The sequence below is a fragment of the Epinephelus lanceolatus genome, chromosome 9 (genome assembly GCF_041903045.1).
Source record: "Epinephelus lanceolatus isolate andai-2023 chromosome 9, ASM4190304v1, whole genome shotgun sequence".
Taxonomy (NCBI): domain Eukaryota; kingdom Metazoa; phylum Chordata; class Actinopteri; order Perciformes; family Serranidae; genus Epinephelus; species Epinephelus lanceolatus.
This window is the reverse complement of record NC_135742.1, coordinates 30,383,421-30,403,225: the sequence shown is the minus strand read 5'-3', so window position 1 is coordinate 30,403,225 and position 19,805 is coordinate 30,383,421. Positions and strand designations below refer to the sequence as shown.

General features: G+C 40.1%; 3 protein-coding genes across 3 annotated transcripts; 2 read left to right on the top strand and 1 right to left on the bottom strand.

Moving 5' to 3' along the window:
* Positions 1-1,299: 1,299 nt before the first annotated feature.
* nkx6.3 (NK6 homeobox 3) lies at positions 1,300-4,409 on the bottom strand. Its single transcript, XM_033620449.2, has 3 exons — positions 3,602-4,409; positions 2,790-2,959; positions 1,300-1,863 (listed from the first exon to the last, which is right to left on the bottom strand). Exons 1-3 carry the CDS (start codon positions 4,008-4,010, stop codon positions 1,633-1,635), a joined length of 810 nt encoding a protein of 269 aa, XP_033476340.1. The 5' UTR covers positions 4,011-4,409; the 3' UTR covers positions 1,300-1,632.
* Positions 4,410-6,790: 2,381 nt separating this feature from the next.
* On the top strand, positions 6,791-9,330 carry LOC117252384 (E3 ubiquitin-protein ligase NEURL3-like). The gene is made up of 4 exons (XM_033619212.2): positions 6,791-6,949; positions 7,723-8,232; positions 8,383-8,526; positions 8,642-9,330. The coding sequence occupies exons 1-4, from the start codon at positions 6,919-6,921 to the stop codon at positions 8,824-8,826; spliced, it is 870 nt and encodes a 289-aa protein (XP_033475103.1). The 5' UTR covers positions 6,791-6,918; the 3' UTR covers positions 8,827-9,330.
* Positions 9,331-15,620: 6,290 nt separating this feature from the next.
* Positions 15,621-18,217, top strand: LOC117253191 (E3 ubiquitin-protein ligase NEURL3-like). The gene is made up of 4 exons (XM_033620574.2): positions 15,621-15,743; positions 16,982-17,494; positions 17,629-17,772; positions 17,888-18,217. The coding sequence occupies exons 1-4, from the start codon at positions 15,713-15,715 to the stop codon at positions 18,070-18,072; spliced, it is 873 nt and encodes a 290-aa protein (XP_033476465.1). The 5' UTR covers positions 15,621-15,712; the 3' UTR covers positions 18,073-18,217.
* Positions 18,218-19,805: the final 1,588 nt, after the last annotated feature.

The following is a 19,805-nucleotide window of genomic DNA, read 5'->3' as shown; positions in this document are numbered from 1 at the left end:
AAATCTCACTAATGCCGAAGTTTGTGTCGGTCAGATTTATGAAATGTTGACCAGACTTATTCAAAGTGGTGCTAACTTAACTTTATCTCTGTGTTGTGCATTTATTTATTGTGGTATTCAGTCATGAGTTGAGCTGCCATTATTTTGCAGCAGGAGAAAAACTGCATCTAAAACAGCCTGCCCTCTGAAGCTGGAATGGGCTGGCTATTTAAGACATGTTGTTCAGACTCAAAGTCCTCAAGGGTCGACAAATCAAGAGACTGATTCTGACCTTTATTGCATTTCATTTTTTGTGTTGATTCAGTGGTGAAACAGCAGCAGGTTGGAGGGAGACTCAAACATGGATTGCCTCCTGAAAATTCATAAATCACAAAGACTTTATAATACTTGAGCAATTTTAAATATTTGCATCGTCATAGCTCGGATATTAAACATCGTAATGACAGAATTGGCTGTGTGTGATATTAACAACACAACTACACTGCGGGCTCATTTTGATGTGAGCAATCAAAGCAGAACTGTCTGACCCATGTGGAGTCTAAACACACTGAGTGTTAATGCTGAAGGAGCTGCTCTGTTGGTATTGATTTTATGTTGACGTGGGTTGTGGGGGTCATTGTCTTCAATTAAGCCATACCACAATGGTAAATCACACAAGATTTGACCTTTGACCTTTGCACCTCTCCTCAGCGTTTGAACCATTTTGCGTGCAGTTTCATTCTAACTGTCACTTGACAGCGAACGCACGGGCAGAACTTGAGCCATTGTTCAAACCTGATAAATGATTCACAGTCATTTATTGAGCAGCACTGGCCATATTTTTACAATGCATTCGAAAAGCAAGTAATGGAAATAAAGCTGCCAGCTTACAGTTATTTAAGTAACTTTAAAGTTAACATTTAATTTAAACATGTAGCAGAATTAAAAATCATACTCATGGGATATTATAATAGATAAATAACCTGTGAGCAGAGCCCACAGATTATTTCAGAGCAACAGATAAATCGATTTTCATTTACATTATGTCATTTAGTGCCCATTTTAAAGAAAATTCCCTTGAAATATTTGTCCTAAAATTACTTTTTTTTCCTACAGATTTATATATTTTCCAATTTTGAAATGTATTTTTATCCTTGTTTTCCTTTACAGTGCGGCTGTAAAATGGTTCCTTTGTTTAGTGTTTGCAGCTTCACAAGGTTATTGAAGCTACTGGCCACATGTCATGGCACTTTTTTGTGGTTTCTTTTTTAAAATTTCACATAAGCACAAATGCAATCAGCAAGAGAACACATGACTAAATTCAGGTTACTCTCTTTTTATTTATTAGTATTACCAACAGCATCATGCACTTTTTTAAATGTCATTTTCTTATGTTTTTACAAAATGGTGTGTATAACATAATTCCTTACATCAGTGTAACATTAAACAGGCCAGAGATACAGTAACTTATAAAAGTAAATAGCTTCATTTCTACAGCCTGTCTAGCTCTTTGGTTGGATGACCACAATGACCTCTTCTGAACATGCTTAAATGCTTCAACTTTGTATTCAAAACTAATTACTGTCATTACAGCATGCAGGTCTGCTGAGAAGCGCGCGCATGTGTGTGTGCGTGTGATTTGCAGGAAGTTTGTCAGACGTGGTGTGGTCCGAGACGCAGGACGGAGAAAGCCCTGCGGTGTTTGCGCAGCAGCAGTCGGATCTTATCGTCGTCAGAGTCGGGGTCCAGAGGCTTGTTGTACTCCTCGTCCTCCACCTCGTTCTCCGAGGCCTCGCCGCCCTGCCCCGCCAGGCTGGCCTGCGTGGAGCTCGGCTCTGTGGCGCTCTTCTTCCTCCACTTGGTGCGTCGGTTCTGAAACCACACCTGAACACAACATGTTGGGATTAGTCTGCTGCAGGCACCGACTTGCTTTGTCTGGGGCCACTTTAGCAGAATATCAGGGTTCCTGTGGCCAGATAATTAAATATTAATAATATTTAGCAGTATATTGAATAGGTTTACAACCTTTCCATATTTGCTGTCCCGACTTACCTTTGCCAAGAGGCGAATCTAGTTGCAGGGGCGTTTCTAGTATTTGAGGACACTTGGGGCTAAGCCCAGATCATTGTTAGGAGGTCGGGGGATCCTTCCTTGCCATAATTTTTAATAAACAAGTTTTATGTCAATGTTTTTAGATGCATTCTGGCACCTTATTTACATTCAAAGGACACAAAGAATTTCCAGTGTGAATTAATTTATTTTTATGTGAATTAGAAAATGGTCGGCGGGCCACCTGCCATCTTATTGTGGGCCAGATTTGGCCTGGGGGCCGTAAGTGGAATATGATTAGGCGTGTGTCTGTGGATGTGAGTTTGTGTTGTCTGATCATCTTGCTCACAGACATTGTGCAAGAGAAAGCTATGAAAATCATCCATGACCTAATTTCTGCATGAAGTAGATGTGTGTGTGTGTGTGTGTGTGTGTGTGTGTGTGTGTGTGTGACCTGCTGATCACAGATTAGCTTCAAGCTTGTTTTTCTTACTGCAGTTGTATGTATAAATAGGTCAACTTAATTCCTGTTGTACCTTTTACTACACACACACACACAAAAAATAAATAAATGAATAAAAATAATATAACAAAAATCATGGTAAAGGTCAAACATGGAGAAATAAAATCCAGTACATCAAGAAAAACAAAATAATTTAGAGTAATATGTTTTGAAGTCACTTCACACTGTAAGTTATAAACCCCCCTCACACAAAAGCATAATTTTAACAGCATTAATATAAATGTGCTTTTATCTTTACCTTGACTTGTGACTCAGTCATGCCCAGAGAATAAGCCAGTCGCGCTCTCTCAGGCCCGGCCAGGTACTTGGTCTGCTCAAATGTTTTCTCCAGGGCAAATATCTGATGTCCACTAAATGTTGGTCTAGTGTGTTTCTTCCTGCCTGACATCTCCCCCAGATGACCACTACCTGGAAATATCATAGAAGGAAAAATATGCAAGAAATGACTCAGCTGGATTATTAGATTTTTACATAGAAATTAGATGCAACCAATGAAATTCTTCAGTTTCTGCAGACAGCTGGGACAGAATTTTTCACTGCATGACAAAACAAAATGTCAGCAAAAAGATCCCTTAATCAGTTAATCAGTAATCTGTTTGTTTGACTATATAATTAATATTGTATAAGTTTAATAGAACAATTAATTATAACAATTTAATGAGCAGCCTTGTCCACATATATAAAAGCGACATTTCTTGATAGGGTGTTTGAAGTGTCACATAAACGCATCAACCTCTGTAAGTTCTTGTTTTTGTGTTTTCTTTTACTTAGAAATGACTCTTAAAATGTGCACTCAAACATTTTAAATATTAGTAATAACAAATAGTATCTGAAAAATTATGCAACTTTTCAGAACAATTAGCTTTTGAAGTTGTATATTTCTGTATATTTTCTTATTAGTCTGAATTTCTCTTCTTTTGTAAAGACAAAGGGCACTCTGGCATCACTAAAAGCTAACACGCCTTGTTGAGTCCTCAGAGACAGACACAAGGAAGTTGTAATGTGCTGATGAGCTGGATGTTGAGTCCATGCTGCAGTACTGAGACTCACTGTTGGTGCACTGCTGCCTCCCTCCTCTCCAGTCACAGCCGCTCTCCGCCCAGCAGCTCACACTGCGACCCTTCATGGGGCACTCGGCGCCGGGCTTGGAGAAGCCGCCCAGGGAAGAGTTGTAGTCTCGGTTATAGTACATGGACGTGCTGGTGACGGAGGGGCTGAACCCCCCCATGGTGGAGTATCCGGACAACAGGGTGGTGGTGCCCGTGGAGCCCATCATGGAGCGGCTCAGGATGTCGCTGATGCCGTGGGGCGTCCCTGCCTGCAGCTGGCTGTTCAGGCCCGGGTTGAGCTTGTAGAAAGAGTTGGGCACTGAGTACTGGCACACTGGTGCCTTGAGTTCCGAGGGGAATTGGTTCAGGCTGTTGTTGAACAGGAAGGACCCCTGGATGTTTGGATCCATGAGAAGTAACTGTAACTCTGCCTCCAGGTCTCAGTAACACATCCAATAAGATCCAGGCAGGAAAAGACCTCTGATGGGCCCACAAGGTGTTCTCTCACCCACAGTCGATGTCTTGGATCTGGGATCACACCCACCGTCCCCAAATCTTTAAGAGCATGAATAGCAATTTCAACAAAGTCCCTGTTTGCAAAAGTTGCTACCACATCAGAAAAAGCAGACAGACTCTTCACTCTCGCCCCTCAGCCACAGTGTGTTCTGTGATAATCCCATATCTGACGTCTCGGGCGAGCCCTCTGGACACAGATGTTAGTGTTCTCCTAAAGACACATGCCGCCTGCTGGCTCTCTGCTCAGAAGTCATAAATAAGCAGTATCTGGAAATGGAGTGGCACCTTGATAAAGATAGGCCACATTAGAATGCAGCCTGGGATTGGCCTGGGTCTCACAGCCTTAATGCTTCTCTATTGGCTCCTCGCTGAGAGCCAAGCCTTTTATTGGAAGGCAGCAGATTGATAGTGTTTTGAACAGGTGGAGTGGGAACAAGTTGATTTTTTGATGGCCTGCCATGTCTGACCAAGTGTGGTGGTGCAGAGGCAGCTGAGCCTGGAGTACACAGAGGAGGAGAAGACGAAGGGATGCTCTGTTTCCTGGTTTAATACTGCAGAAATACAGTTTTGAAACATCCAATTATATTCTTGTATTGTGGGTAACATAAACACAACCCCAAGTGAAAGAAAATGTGCATTCTTGCACCACTTTATGTGAATTAAAACACTGATTCAGTTCATGAATTTAACAGTGTGGTATCTCTATCACTAGCTTATTGTCCTTCTATTCAGTGCTTTCAATGGCATATATATTCAGGAAATTAAAAAAAAATTGTCAAAAATATATCAATCAAATGTCATTGTGGAATCTCATATTACAATATGCAGTGGCAATACACCACATCTTATGCTATATATGTAAATTTAATATAGGTGTTTTCGTGTTAATGTATCGTGGGGTTTTGAATTAGAATCAATGAAAATATAAATGTTTAATTTTAATGTTTGGAAGTCTTTACTGTATTAATTCAGAAAATTAAAACCTGATATGAGGTTGGTATCGGGCCACACACATTTCAATAAGTATCTGAATCTATTTCAATATAATTTAGTGCTAAAATAATAATTTGACACACAAATGAACGGATAAACTGCGACTAAGAGAGAAGTTAAGGTTTTATTGAGCTTAATTACATTTTACTTGCCAAATGTTTAATTTTAATGTTTGGAAGTCTTTACTGTATTAATTCAGAAAATTAAAACCTGATATGAGGTTGGTATCGGGCCACACACATTTCAATAAGTATCTGAATCTATTTCAATATAATTTAGTGCTAAAATAATAATTTGACACACAAATGAACGGATAAACTGCGACTAAGAGAGAAGTTAAGGTTTTATTGAGCTTAATTACATTTTACTTGCCACCATATTAAAGTTGTTATTGTTTTAATGTGACTTATAATGAACTCACTGAGCAAATTGAGTCTTAAAAATGTTAATATCATGTTACACAGTGTTTTTTGAATTTGGCTGGGTAGAGCTGATGCAATACTTGCAATAATTTATGACATATGGCATTTTAACTACAGGATGTACAGAGAATATAACTTTCTTGTGTGAACAAAGTAGAAATGCATGCCTAAAATTAAACAATTTCCCTAAAGAACGTCAAACGCACATTAGTAACAGTTTCATATATTTCTGTGTTCCATCTAATACACGTTAAAACATGCCTGCAGCTGTTAAATGTATTCCAGGTGTGGCTTGCAGTGTTTGTCAAGTGACAGGATGTTGGGATTTCTCGGGAAAAAGTCACGGGATAGTTGATCATAGTTAGGGCAGATCTAGTAACTTTCCAAGAGTGATGATGTCATTCTGGATTTCCAGCTAGGTCTCCTCCTGTCACATGGTCGGGACTGCCAACCAATGAGAACTAAAGACATGAGGATGTGCGTCCTGTGGGGGGCGACAAAGCTCTGCACACACTGCTGTGTGAGGGTGCGCTGGATTCACCAGAAACAACCTGAGGAAATTTTACAGTATTTTGCGTGCTCTCATTGCTGAACTATGTGTGAAGCTCCCTCAAATCTACAGAGCTGGTTGGAGATGAGATATGAAATATCCTGGTGGTACTTTTCCAGAGTCTCTTTTAGAGGAAGTGGTACTGCAGTCTGTTTCCCAGAAAGCCTGTTGGACTTTAGCTCTGATAAAATGGCAACAAAGGGGTCAGAACTTTCACATATTTGGTTTATATGAATAAAAATAATGTAAGATACATAGAAGGACATTAGATGCAGCTCATTTTACAGTTAACACAAGAAAGTACAAGAATCTGATACATGAGAGCAAGTTAAATATACTCAAAGGTTGCATTCAGGCTTATATGCACATGCAGGCAACAGCACATGAAGAGAAAATACAGTCAGGGTAAAGTTGTGCACAAGGTCATGCATTTCCTATATGCATGATACTTATGTTTCAGCATGGGCACATAATGAAAGTGATAATGATTTCGAGCATAAACCACAAAGCTCAGGAACTCACATTGCAGTTTTATGTTTGCATTATCACTCTGAAGGTCAGGTTGAAAAGAGACTCACAAACAAAAAAAATGTTGGCATCCTGCCTTCCCAGCCTCCTCCCAACTGAGGGTAAATTTCCAAACTTTGGTTCCTCCCTCACTCCGCCTCCTTTCACTTTCCCATGTGATGGAGGAGGGAATGTTTGTGTTTTGAAACCTCACATGCGGCATGTTATAAAGGCTGACAGCACTCATGCTTCATTAGAATTAAAGCAAGACACAGAAGTGAGCACATCATCTCTCAAGACATAAAGAAAACTACTGTCTGACTCTTCAAGATGGTGAAGGAGAGCGGCAACGGGAACTCTGGTGAGACATTTATTCTTGGTCTTCAGCCTGTACAGAGAACTTGATATGAAATTTATGATAATGCTTTAAATGTCAATAAGATCCTCTGTTAATCACAGTTTGTCAAGTTATATTTAGCTATCAATCCAAATTAACATATGAGTTTTGATGGGGTTTTTTTCAGCTAAACTTAAGACTAAAATTAAATGTTATTTTACAATTTTACATTTTAGTGAAAAAAAAGAGTAAAAATTACTTTTTAATTGTAGTGACAAACAAAAAAAACCCAGAAGCGAGCTGTTCATACCCAGGTCTTTTCTTATCAGTTACAAATGCTGTAAAACCGGTGATAAGCAAACAGAGAGGAAGCCTCTAAATAAATAGGAGCAGTTAGGGATTTATGACCTGTGCTGTAAAGTGTGAAATAAAGGAGGCAGCTAGAAACTATATGATTTACTGGAAATGTTCAGCTTGTCACTGATGGATAGTAAGTCCCTAATATATTGGGAAAAAAAAAAAAAAAAAAAGTTGTTGCTTAATGCTACATATGTGTGAGTCACACCTGCAGGATACATCTGTGGATTAATCACTCTTTGTAACTCGTCTATTGTCAAATAAACAAATCTCTTTATTGAAAACAGTGTCAACGTCAGTTATTTATCTTTGCAAGAACTTCCCAGCTTCTTCTTGTTGTGGATGTCTGTAACAATCATGAAATCTGGCAAAAAAATTCCCTATATGACAACATGGCTCACATGACAAGATTCTTAACTGTGTTTTTGTTCCTTTTACAGATGTTGGATCAGAGACGTCACACAGGTGCGGCCTGTCCTGCCTCGGTCCTCTGACCTTCCACCCCCGTGTTGTGGGGGACATGGTCCGCCTCAGCCAGGGGTGTCGCCTGGCAGAGAAGACGAAGAACACATTTAAGAATGGCCTGGTGTTCAGCAGCCGCCCGGTGAAGATCCAGGAGAGGATTCGTCTGAGGGTGGAGAAAGATTCATTCAACTGGCACGGAGCTCTGCGTGTGGGCTTCACCACTGTGCCGCCCTCAGCCAGATCTCTGCCTCTGCCCCTCATGGCCATCCCCAACCTCACTGACACCCAGGGGCACTGGGCCGCTCCTGTGCATGAATCCCTCTGCAAAGCAGGTTCAGAGCTGGAGTTCTGGGTCTCTGCTGGGGGCAATTTATACGTCACAGGCAACAACAGCGAGCACAAGCTACTAACAGGAGTGGATCTCAGCCAGCCACTGTGGGCCATGATAGACATCTACGGACAGACATGCTCTATTTTCCTTCTGGGTAAGTTTACTATGAATAGCAAATATGTTTCATTTGTAGTACAGCCTGTTTTTCTTGTGGTTATTTTTTTCACACGCACTGGCAATGGCAAGTAATTGTTTGATTGTCATATAAATATGATGTGATTAATGCTTCTACTCTTTGCGGCAGGTTCAGAGAAAAGAAATCTGTTTCACACCAGACGGTCCTGTCCTGCACCTGAACGCCTCACCTCACCTGATGTTGACAGTCACTACAGTTTGACATCTGATGTCTCGAGACTCTGTGGAAGCAGTGATGAATGCATGGACGAAGGTAAGAATGAGTTCCTTCAACCAAACAATTGCAATTGATTTCAGTGTTGTGCACATTTTTAACCAGAGAGAACTTTCCTTTAATGTCAGTGTTGTGATTCCTGTTTTGATCACAGGTGAAGGCAGCGGCTGTGTGGTGTGCATGGACAAACAGGCCAGAATGACTCTGCCTTGTGGCCACCAGTGTTTGTGTAACCAGTGCGCCTCCAGGGTCTTCCAGCAGTTTGGCACTTGCCCGCTGTGCAGACACAAGATCAGAGCTCCATCAGAGGAGGGGAGGTGTGTCTCAGGGCTGCCCTGAGCTCCCAGACACCAGGCGGGAATCACCACCAAATACAAGCTACTGATTGACTGTGACAAAAAGAAGAAAAACATTGAGTAGCACCTCCTGAACGTGTCCTGATTGAAGCCAGGAACTTTTGTCACGTGTCTCTCAACCCTCTCTTCCTTCTTATGTAAATGTTGTACAGCATGTGTAAGATAAGATGTATAGAGATGCTGACGTGAAGATACTATGCACTGGTGTATTTTCTCATGATGTGAAAGAAAGAATACTGTGAAACTTTGCTGCTTGAAAACTTTTATTGTGATTGTTAAATAAGGATAAAGACAAACATGAATCCTTTTTGATGAAGACTATCTATGATGCACTGAAAGCACATGTAAAGTAATGTACATTTACTGTACAGAATATTTTGCCTATTTGATGGAGTAAATCTTAAATTATTCTTGTAAAATTATATTTTTATATTATTTGTTTGTCTAAATATGGCTGTAAAAATAAAATGGATTATATCTTTCACAATATTGTCTTATCTTATTCTTATCTTCGCTGAATGTGTTGTTAGGATATCTATTTTAAAATGTGTGTGATACAAACTCCTAAAACGTATGTGTCTATTATCGTATACAGTTAATATATATTTCTAAACATTTATTCAGTGAGAATTATTTAATTTAATAAGTGAATTTGACAAAACAGGTTGACCATGAGGGAGATTGCTTTGTCAAGACTGAACTGTGGAGCTCAGAATAAGAGCGTATTTTTCATGTTGCAAAGAATTATTTCTTATTTTGAAAATAGATACAATACTAGCACAAACAGGAGCAAATACACATGTGCAGACCACTGATGAAACGAAATCTACAGTGACTAATCTTTAGTCAGGTTGCAACAGGAGCTAAATACTTTTCATACCATTTTTGCACGCAGCTTATCTCCAGAGGGTTCTTCAAATGTGAAAGTGCAGCAAGCAGCCAGTTTCGTTATTACTTGTTTACAGTTATAGCTGTCAGATCAAAATAAACAATATCACTGCAGCAAATGATTAACGAAGCTGGTTAGGATAAAACGAAATACAGACATACAAGTGTTTATAGTTTGACCTTGAGGATCAAAAGTGTCTGACGGTGCATGAAATGAGCGCCATCAGCAACAAATGTTTTAGGTCACTTATTCACATTTTAACTGATGAAGCTCAATCAGGACAGATTGTCTTCGTGCCCACTATGCTCACAGGAGAATTATGAGACAATTGGCACCTGGGCACAGACATGCAAAAGGCTCCACCACCTCCTGTACATAGGAGCAAGACACACAGAGTTGGTGGTGGTTTTATCTCTTTACCTTTATCTTTGTATTTTTGTTTTATTTTGTGTCTCTTTGTAGTGATTTTGTGTCTTTTTTGGTTGTTGTGTGTCTCTTTGTGTTTGTTTCCCCCCGTTTTATAGTTATCTTGTGAGTCTTTGCATTTCCTTTGCATCTCTTTGTGATCTTTTTGTGTTTCTTTGCGGTCATTTTTTAGTCTCCTCCTGGTTGGTACGTGTTAATTTAATTGACATTTTTCAGATGAAGCCCAGAGGGGCCCCTGGCACTTTGGGCCTGTGTCTGGTAGGCCCATTTAGTAATCCAGCGGTTCTCAAATGGTGTGCCAATCTAGGTGTGCTGTAGGATTTTGTGATAGCCACACATTATTACTGCAATATTCAACTGGGCCTGTACAAAAAGTTATGAATGATTTTTTAACTAACTGTATCAGTATGTTGTGCACCCATTTCCTAATAAAGAGGCAAACTCTAGCTTTAATTTGATTTAATATGATCACATGGAACCTATTTGTCATTGTCTGTGCGCTGGGATTATCAGTGTGTGACTCATTAGAAGCCCTGACTGGCAGCCAGTGTGAGGGATGATAACATTTAAAAGGAGAAAGCCTTGAGTGGGACCATAGATTGCTTTATTGCACAGAGCAAATTAGCAGTGAAGACGACCTACCACTGAAAGAAAAGAGAAAAATACCATGTCATGTCAGTAGATAGACATGCATGTTACCTGTCTTATCTTTTCTTATTTCTATTGTTTTATGGAATGATAAGAGTGATAACACACGTTATAGGCGCTATTGTGCACCAATAAAATACAGGTGTGCCTTGAGATTTTGGCTTGCCCTTTGGTGTTCCTTGGACATAAAAAGTTTGAAAACTACTAGTAATCCATCCATGGCTATTTTTATTTCTTCTTTCTGTCGTCTCCGAATTTTGACCCAGTCAGCTGACTGAAGCCACTCATTCTTTCACTTGCACCAATCAGATTTTGTCACAATCCTCCTCCCGAGGTGAATGAAAAAGGAATCTGAAATGCAAACACAGGCTGGCGTTGTCCTATATATCTTTTAAAGGTGACCCTCATGGTTTGTAGAATATACATTCCAGCAGCATATAAAGTCACAAACAACAGCAGATCAAACCAGTAACAGGTGTTGACATCAGCTGCCCTCTAAGGTTCATGATAGACATTTATGCATGTCCAAAATTCTGTCCTGTCAAAAGCTGGTCATTATTGTAACACAAATCTGATCAGCTGAGATACAAAACTGAAGCAGGTTGTTCAGTTAAGGATTTATGACCTGTGCTGTAAAGTGTGAAATAAAGGAGTCAACTAGAAACTATATGATTTACTGGAAATGTTCATCTTGTCACTGATGGATGAAAGGCTTTTCAAGTAATTCAAGTTGGGACATACTGTATGTGTGAGTCACACCTGCAAGATAAATCTTTGTGCTCTCCACTGGCCAGTGGAGGATCACTTATTGTAACTTGTTTATTGTTCAATGGACAAATCATTTTATTGAAAACAGTATTAAAGTAGGATTTAGTGGCATCTAACAGTGAGGCTGCAGAACTACAACTTTTCCTTTGTGCCAGGTGTGTAGTTGAACTACTGTGGCCGATGCAAAAACGCACATGGCCCTGTGTAGAGCCAGTGCTTGATTTGTCTGTTCTGGGCTACTGTAGACTGATGAAAACATGGTTATGAATATTATATTCCATTTCTGCCAGATGTTTCTAAAAAAATTGCACACTAAACCTTTAACATATGTAATTTATGTTTGCATGAATGGGGCACCCTCACCTGTTTCTCTAAAGTGAAAGCACATGTCTGCTACTTTCATTATTACGTTTTATTATTTGATCGTCTGTCATAGTTGTCATTTGTCAGTCAGAATCAGGTTTTATTGATGCAGTAAAGGACGGGATTAATGAGCATCCTGTGAAAATATAGAGAAAACATTGGCAATGTGACTATAATGTGACCTCGAGGATCAAGATATGGTGTTATGGTGTTATAAAATGATTCCTTATCATGAGGTGCATGCAAAAGGCCCCACCACCTCTCCTACATAGGAGCGAGACACACACAGTTGGTGGTGGTTTTACCTCTTTACCTTTATCTTTGTTTTGTCTTTGTAGTCGTGCATCATTTTGTGGTTTTGTGTCTCTTTGTGCTAATTTTGTGCCTGTTTTTTGGTTGTTATGTGTCTCTTTGTGGTTGTTTCCCCCTTTTTGTAGTTATCTTGTGAGTCTTTGCATCTCCTTTGCAGAAAACATTGGCAATGTGACAATAACGTGACCTCAGGGATCAACATACTTTGTTATGGTGTTAAGAGATGACTCTTTATTGTGAGGTTGTTGTGTCAAATGATGTGACTTATTCCCAACAGCAGCTTATTCACAGCTTCTGCACAATTCTGCAGCACAGCTTATTGTTACTACACTATATTCACATAGATGCAAAACTTCCCACCTTCTTGTTGTTGTCATTGTTTGTGACAGTTACGTAATCCATAGAAAGAATTCCCTGTATGACAACATGGCTCCCGCATCAAGATTCTTAACTGTGTTTTCAGTCCTCTGACCTTCCGCTTCAGCCAGGGGTGTCGACTCACAGAGAGGATGAGGAACACATTCAAGAATGGCCTAGTGTTCAGCAGCCGCCCGGTGATGATCCAGAGGTGGATTCGTCTGCGTGTGGGCTTCAGCACTGTGCCGCCCTCAGCCAGATATCTGCCTCATTATTACTGGTTTACAATTACAGCTGTAATATCAAAATAAACGTTATCATTGCAGCGAATGATTAACAGAGCTGGTTAGAATAAAACAAAATATAGGCATGCAAGTGTTTGTAGTTTGACCTTGAGGATCAAATGTGGCTGATGGTGCGAGACAAGAGCACCATCAGCACCAAATGTTTTACAGCACACTTATTCACATTTTTTACTTTTTTTTCATCAAGAACTGAAAGAGTTTCATGTGTTAATAGCTGTTGTCTGCTGACTTGCTTCATGGAGGTTAAAGGACACTGATGGTGGATCTCACCTTTAGTTTGACATATGCAGATTGTTTTGCAGATTTACATCAATCTTCCCGATAGGAATGAAAAAGGAATCTGAAATGCAGGCGTTGTCCTTTCTTTAAAAGGTGACCCTCATGGTTTGTAGAATATACATTCCAGCAGCATATAAAGTCACAAACAACAGCAGATCAAACCAGTAACAGGTGTTGACATCAGCTGCCCTCTAAGGTTCATGATAGACATTTATGCATGTCCAAAATTCTGTCCTGTCAAAAGCTGGTCATTATTGTAACACAAATCTGATCAGCTGAGATACAAAACTGAAGCAGGTTGTTCAGTTAAGGATTTATGACCTGTGCTGTAAAGTGTGAAATAAAGGAGTCAACTAGAAACTATATGATTTACTGGAAATGTTCATCTTGTCACTGATGGATGAAAGGCTTTTCAAGTAATTCAAGTTGGGACATACTGTATGTGTGAGTCACACCTGCAAGATAAATCTTTGTGCTCTCCACTGGCCAGTGGAGGATCACTTATTGTAACTTGTCTATTGTTCAATGGACAAATCATTTTATTGAAAACAGTATTAAAGTAGGATTTAGTGGCATCTAACAGTGAGGCTGCAGAACTACAACTTTTCCTTTGTGCCAGGTGTGTAGTCGAACTACTGTGGCCGATGCAAAAACGCACATGGCCCTGTGTAGAGCCAGTGCTTGATTTGTCTGTTCTGGGCTACTGTAGACTGATGAAAACATGGTTATGAATATTATATTCCATTTCTGCCAGATGTTTCTAAAAAAATTGCACACTAAACCTTTAACATATGTAATTTATGTTTGCATGAATGGAGCACCCTCACCTGTTTCTCTAAAGTGAAAGCACATGTCTGCTACTTTCATTATTACGTTTTATTATTTGATCGTCTGTCATAGTTGTCATTTGTCAGTCAGAATCAGGTTTTATTGATGCAGTAAAGGACGGGATTAATGAGCATCCTGTGAAAATATAGAGAAAACATTGGCAATGTGACTATAATGTGACCTCGAGGATCAAGATATGGTGTTATGGTGTTATAAAATGATTCCTTATCATGAGGTGCATGCAAAAGGCCCCACCACCTCTCCTACATAGGAGCGAGACACACACAGTTGGTGGTGGTTTTACCTCTTTACCTTTATCTTTGTTTTGTCTTTGTAGTCGTGCATCATTTTGTGGTTTTGTGTCTCTTTGTGCTAATTTTGTGCCTGTTTTTTGGTTGTTATGTGTCTCTTTGTGGTTGTTTCCCCCTTTTTGTAGTTATCTTGTGAGTCTTTGCATCTCCTTTGCAGAAAACATTGGCAATGTGACAATAACGTGACCTCAGGGATCAACATACTTTGTTATGGTGTTAAGAGATGACTCTTTATTGTGAGGTTGTTGTGTCAAATGATGTGACTTATTCCCAACAGCAGCTTATTCACAGCTTCTGCACAATTCTGCAGCACAGCTTATTGTTACTACACTATATTCACATAGATGCAAAACTTCCCACCTTCTTGTTGTTGTCATTGTTTGTGACAGTTACGTAATCCATAGAAAGAATTCCCTGTATGACAACATGGCTCCCGCATCAAGATTCTTAACTGTGTTTTCAGTCCTCTGACCTTCTGCTTCAGCCAGGGGTGTCGACTCACAGAGAGGATGAGGAACACATTCAAGAATGGCCTAGTGTTCAGCAGCCGCCCGGTGATGATCCAGAGGTGGATTCGTCTGCGTGTGGGCTTCAGCACTGTGCCGCCCTCAGCCAGATATCTGCCTCATTATTACTGGTTTACAATTACAGCTGTAATATCAAAATAAACGTTATCATTGCAGCGAATGATTAACAGAGCTGGTTAGAATAAAACAAAATATAGGCGTGCAAGTGTTTGTAGTTTGACCTTGAGGATCAAATGTGGCTGATGGTGCGAGACAAGAGCACCATCAGCACCAAATGTTTTACAGCACACTTATTCACATTTTTTTACTTTTTTTTCATCAAGAACTGAAAGAGTTTCATGTCTCAGCAGTTCATCTGTTATCTGCTGATCTGCTGTATGTAGGTTAAAGGACCCTGATGTTGGATCTCACCTTTAGTTTGACATATGTAAATTGTTTGCAGATTTAATCTTCCTGATAGGACTGAAAAAAATCATCTACAAACGCAGGCGTTGTCTTTTCTTCAGAAAATGACCCTCATGAGTACTGCTGAACAATAGCATGTCAAACCAATAACAGGTTTTGACTTACGCCATTATCTAGGTTAGATAGACATCTGTTCACGTTTCATTCACTGGACTGGGTACTGGGTTCATTTCCTGAATGTTGTATAAGCTTTATTTTCTCGTTCATTATTGGTCTAATTTAACCAAAACCCTCCCTCCGTTTACTCTCCCCTGTGACGCAGGAGAAAACGTTTGTGTTTTAAGTCGCACGTGCACCATGTTATAAAAGCTGCATGACAATTCAACCAAGACACAAACGTCAGCACATCATCTCTCAAGACACAAAGAAAACTACTGTCTGACTCTTCAAGATGGTGAAGGAGAGCGGCAACGGGAACTCTGGTGAGATATTTATTCTTGGTCTTCAGCCTGTACAGAGAACTTGATATGAATAAGATCCTCTGTTAATCACAGTTTGTCAAGTTATATTTAGATACTCAAAGTTATTTTTATTCTAATACTGAAAATAAGATGATAGTAATTTTTTTTTGTAATTTTACATTTTAGTGACACAAATTTAGGTGAAAAATTATTTCTGAGCTGTAAATATTGACAAAAAAAGATCACATTAAAAATTATTTCGTATAAACGTAGCTCTTTTCAGTTTAAAAAAATGTATATATGAATAAGGGAAACATCCCTATTTTCCTGTTTATTTCCCAAGGGCTACTAAAAGCCACCATCTGTTCATTCAGAAAGTGAATATTATTGTTAAAAATCTGACTAAGTGAGAAACAAAACAGAGGCGAGCCACGTCTTTTCTTATCAGTTACAAATGCTATTATTATTATTGCATCATATTCGAAATAAACATCTCAATCAATCAATCAATCAATCAAGCAATGTTGTAAAACAGGTGATAAGCAAATGAAGAGGGAGCCTTGAAATAAATAAGAGCACTTAGGAATTTATGACCTGTGCTGTAAAGTGTGAAATGAAAGGAGTCAACTAGAAACTATATGATTTACTGGAAATGTTCAGCTTGTCACTGATGGATGAAAGAGTCACACCTGCACCTGCTTTCACAGCTGGCTCGTAGGTTATCATTTACTGCAACTCGTCCTTTGACAACTTAATTTACGTTATGATTGGAGACAGTATTTACTTTATTTTTTTATGAATGGCACACCTTTACCTGTTCCTCCAAAGTGAAAGCACATGTGCGCTACTTTCATTATTAGGCTACTTGTCATAAAATCTCTGCCAGAATCAACTTCATTGCTGTAGTAAAGTTAATGATTAACTGACTGTTGAATATAGAGAAAACATTGGCAATGTGATCATAATATGACCTCAGGGATCAAGATACGGTCTTATGGTGTTAAGAAATGACTCTTTTTTATGAGGTTGTTTTATCAAATGATGTAGGCTCCTCACAATTTCTGTACAATTTCACAGCACAGTTTATTGTTACTACACTTCAGTCACGTAGATCCAAAACTTCCCAGCTTGTTGTTGTTGTTGTTGTAGCTGTCTGTCATGTGCACACATTGCTGTGCAGATGTAATCTACCTGCTTGGGTACAAAAATAATTTACTGTTGCCAAAAAGATTCTTAACTGTGTTTTTGTCCTTTCACAGTTATTGGATCAGAGACGTCACACAAGTGCAGCCTGTCCTGCCTCGGTCCTCTGACCTTCCACCCTCATGCTGTGGGAGACCTGATCCGCCTCAGCCAGGGGTGTCGCCTCGCAGAGAGGTCTGGGGCTGCATTCAAGAATGGCCTAGTGTTCAGCAGCCGCCTGGTGAAGATCCAGGAGAGGATTCGTCTGAGGGTGGAGAAAGATTCATTCAACTGGCACGGAGCTCTGCGTGTGGGTTTCACCACTGTGCCGCCCTCAGCCAGATCTCTGCCTCTGCCCCTCATGGCCATCCCCAACCTCACTGACACCCAGGGGCACTGGGCCGCTCCTGTGCATGAATCCCTCTGCAAAGCAGGTTCAGAGCTGGAGTTCTGGGTCTCTGCTGGAGGCATTGTATACGCCACAGGCAACAACAGCGAAGAGCACAAGCTACTAACAGGAGTGGATCTCAGCCAGCCACTGTGGGCCATGATAGACATCTACGGGCAGACACGCTCCATTTTCCTCCTGGGTAAGTTGTTGTTGTTGTGCTGCCACACAGCGTGATGCTCTTGCTTATCTGTTTCATGTGTACCAACAATGGCAAGTAATTGTTTGATTGTCATATAAACATGATATGATAAATGCTTTTACTCTTCGCTGCAGGTTCAGAGAAGAGAGATCTGTTTCGCACCAGACGGTCCTGTCCTGCACCTGAACGCCTCACCTCACCTGATGTTGACAGTCACTACAGTTTGACATCTGATGTCTCGAGCCTCTCTGGAAGCAGTGATGAATGCGTGGACGAAGGTAAGAATGAGTTCCTTCAACCAAACAATTGCAATTGATTTCAGTGTTGTGCACATTTTTAACCAGAGAGAACTTTCCTTTAATGTCAGTGTTGTGATTCCTGTTTTGATCACAGGTGAAGGCAGCGGCTGTGTGGTGTGCATGGACAAACAGGCCAGAATGACTCTGCCTTGTGGCCACCAGTGTTTGTGTAACCAGTGCGCCTCCAGGGTCTTCCAGCAATTTGGCACTTGCCCACTGTGCAGACACAAGATCAGAGCTCCATCAGAGGAGGGGAGGTGTGTCTCAGGGCTGCTCTGAGCTCCCAGACACCAGGCGGGAATCAATTTGCACTCACTGGACAGTGAACTTTGCCTTCTTAATGTTGTAAATCTTAAATGATTTTGGTTCTGTGAAAATTATTTTTTTATAATATTTGTTGTCAAAATATGTCTGTGAAAATAAAATATATTTTTTCACAAAACTGCATTTCAGTTGAAGGCATTGTGTGATATTTATTGTAAAAAATGTCTGTGTGACTTTTGCACCTGGCATCATCTACAGTATACTCTGAATGAGACCCATTAGTAAAGTTAACAAAACAAGTGAATATTGAATAGAGATTGTTTTGTCAAGACTGAAGTGCCTAGCTCAAAATCAGAACATGTTGTTCATGTTGCAAAGAATTATTTCTTATTTTGAAAATAAAAGAAACAAACAATACTAGCACATGGCAAAACTTAGAAGTCTTTGCAAAGTGAAGCAAAGATCCCTGTGCAGAATACAAATAGACCACTAATGAAAATCTACACTCACTAATCATTGCTCAAGTTGCACCAGGAGCCCTAACAAAGACAAAATACTAGTTAATCAGTCATCAGAGACACTGTTCCCTGACTTAACCTAAATACACTGTTTTATATTATTATTTGCTACATAAGCTACACAGCATATCCTCAGAGGGTTCCTCAAATGTGAAAGTACAGCAAGCAGCCAGTTTCGTTATTACTTGTTTACAATTATAGCTATCAAATCAAAATAAACTTTATCATAGCAGTGAAGCAAATGATTAACAAAGCTGGTTAGAATAAAACAAAATACAGGCACACAGGTGTTTGTAGTTTGACCTTAAGGATTAAATACGGCTGATGGTGTGAGAAATGAGCACCATCAGCACCAAATGTTTCAGGTCACTTATTCACATTTTCACAGCTTTTTTTCCTCAAGAACTGAGAGAGCTTCACGTCTCAGTGGTTCACTCGTCTGCTGATTTGCTACATAGAGGTCAAAGGACGCTGCTGTTGGATCTCACCTTGTTTGGCATATGCAGATTGTAGTATATACAATCTAGTATCGAGTATACAGCGTATCGATAAAGTTGCAGACAACAGCAGATCAAACTTGTAACAAGTTTTGACGTCAGCTACCTTTTAATTGTTGGATCTTTTGAATGGGTTCTATGGGGTTTTTATTTGTAGTGAGTGTATTACAGGCAGTTGGTGTCAGTCAGCACACTCCCAGGAGTCTGACACAAAAGCTAAGCAATGTACTGCTGTGGAGGGGTCAGCAACCACACTTATTTTAGCCACCTAAAAAATCAATATCAGTTTAAGTGTATGCTATATTTAGAATATTTTCATTGCTTTACCTTGCTGTTAGACAGTAATTTCCAGCGGGGAACTATGGCCATTGTATCACTCTCTTCAAAGCCAGGCTCCATTGACAGAAACAGTTATTTCAGTCAGGAACACTTTTGTCAAAGAAAACTTTATTTCCATTTGCAGTATTGTATTTGGCAGCATGGCTCTGTGCTGGGGCTCCTCTGCCTTTACTCGGGCCTACGCAGAAAGCCTCTTCCACGTGCCTACGTGGAAAGCATTAAGTGGAGAGAGCACACCTCTCCGCCGTTATGCGTGCCTACGTGGACAGCCATAAGGTAGAGAGAGCACACCTGTCTGCCCTTCCACATGCAAATGAGAAAAGCCTGAGGCAGAGAGAGCAAACCTCCCTGCCCTTCCATGCGCCTACATGGAAAGCCTGAAGCAGGGAGAGCA

Coding starts and splice junctions, on each gene's coding strand:
- nkx6.3 (XM_033620449.2), bottom strand. CDS start 4,010: ATGGATCCAAACATCCAGGGGTCCTTCCTGTTCAACAACAGCCTGAAC. Junction 2,960..3,601: donor GAGGCAGCAGTGCACCAACA/GTGAGTCTCAGT, acceptor TGATATTTCCAG/GTAGTGGTCATCTGGGGGAG. Junction 1,864..2,789: donor TGACTGAGTCACAAGTCAAG/GTAAAGATAAAA, acceptor TGTTGTGTTCAG/GTGTGGTTTCAGAACCGACG.
- LOC117252384 (XM_033619212.2), top strand. CDS start 6,919: ATGGTGAAGGAGAGCGGCAACGGGAACTCTG. Junction 8,233..8,382: donor ATGCTCTATTTTCCTTCTGG/GTAAGTTTACTA, acceptor TCTTTGCGGCAG/GTTCAGAGAAAAGAAATCTG. Junction 8,527..8,641: donor TGATGAATGCATGGACGAAG/GTAAGAATGAGT, acceptor TTTTGATCACAG/GTGAAGGCAGCGGCTGTGTG.
- LOC117253191 (XM_033620574.2), top strand. CDS start 15,713: ATGGTGAAGGAGAGCGGCAACGGGAACTCTG. Junction 17,495..17,628: donor ACGCTCCATTTTCCTCCTGG/GTAAGTTGTTGT, acceptor TCTTCGCTGCAG/GTTCAGAGAAGAGAGATCTG. Junction 17,773..17,887: donor TGATGAATGCGTGGACGAAG/GTAAGAATGAGT, acceptor TTTTGATCACAG/GTGAAGGCAGCGGCTGTGTG.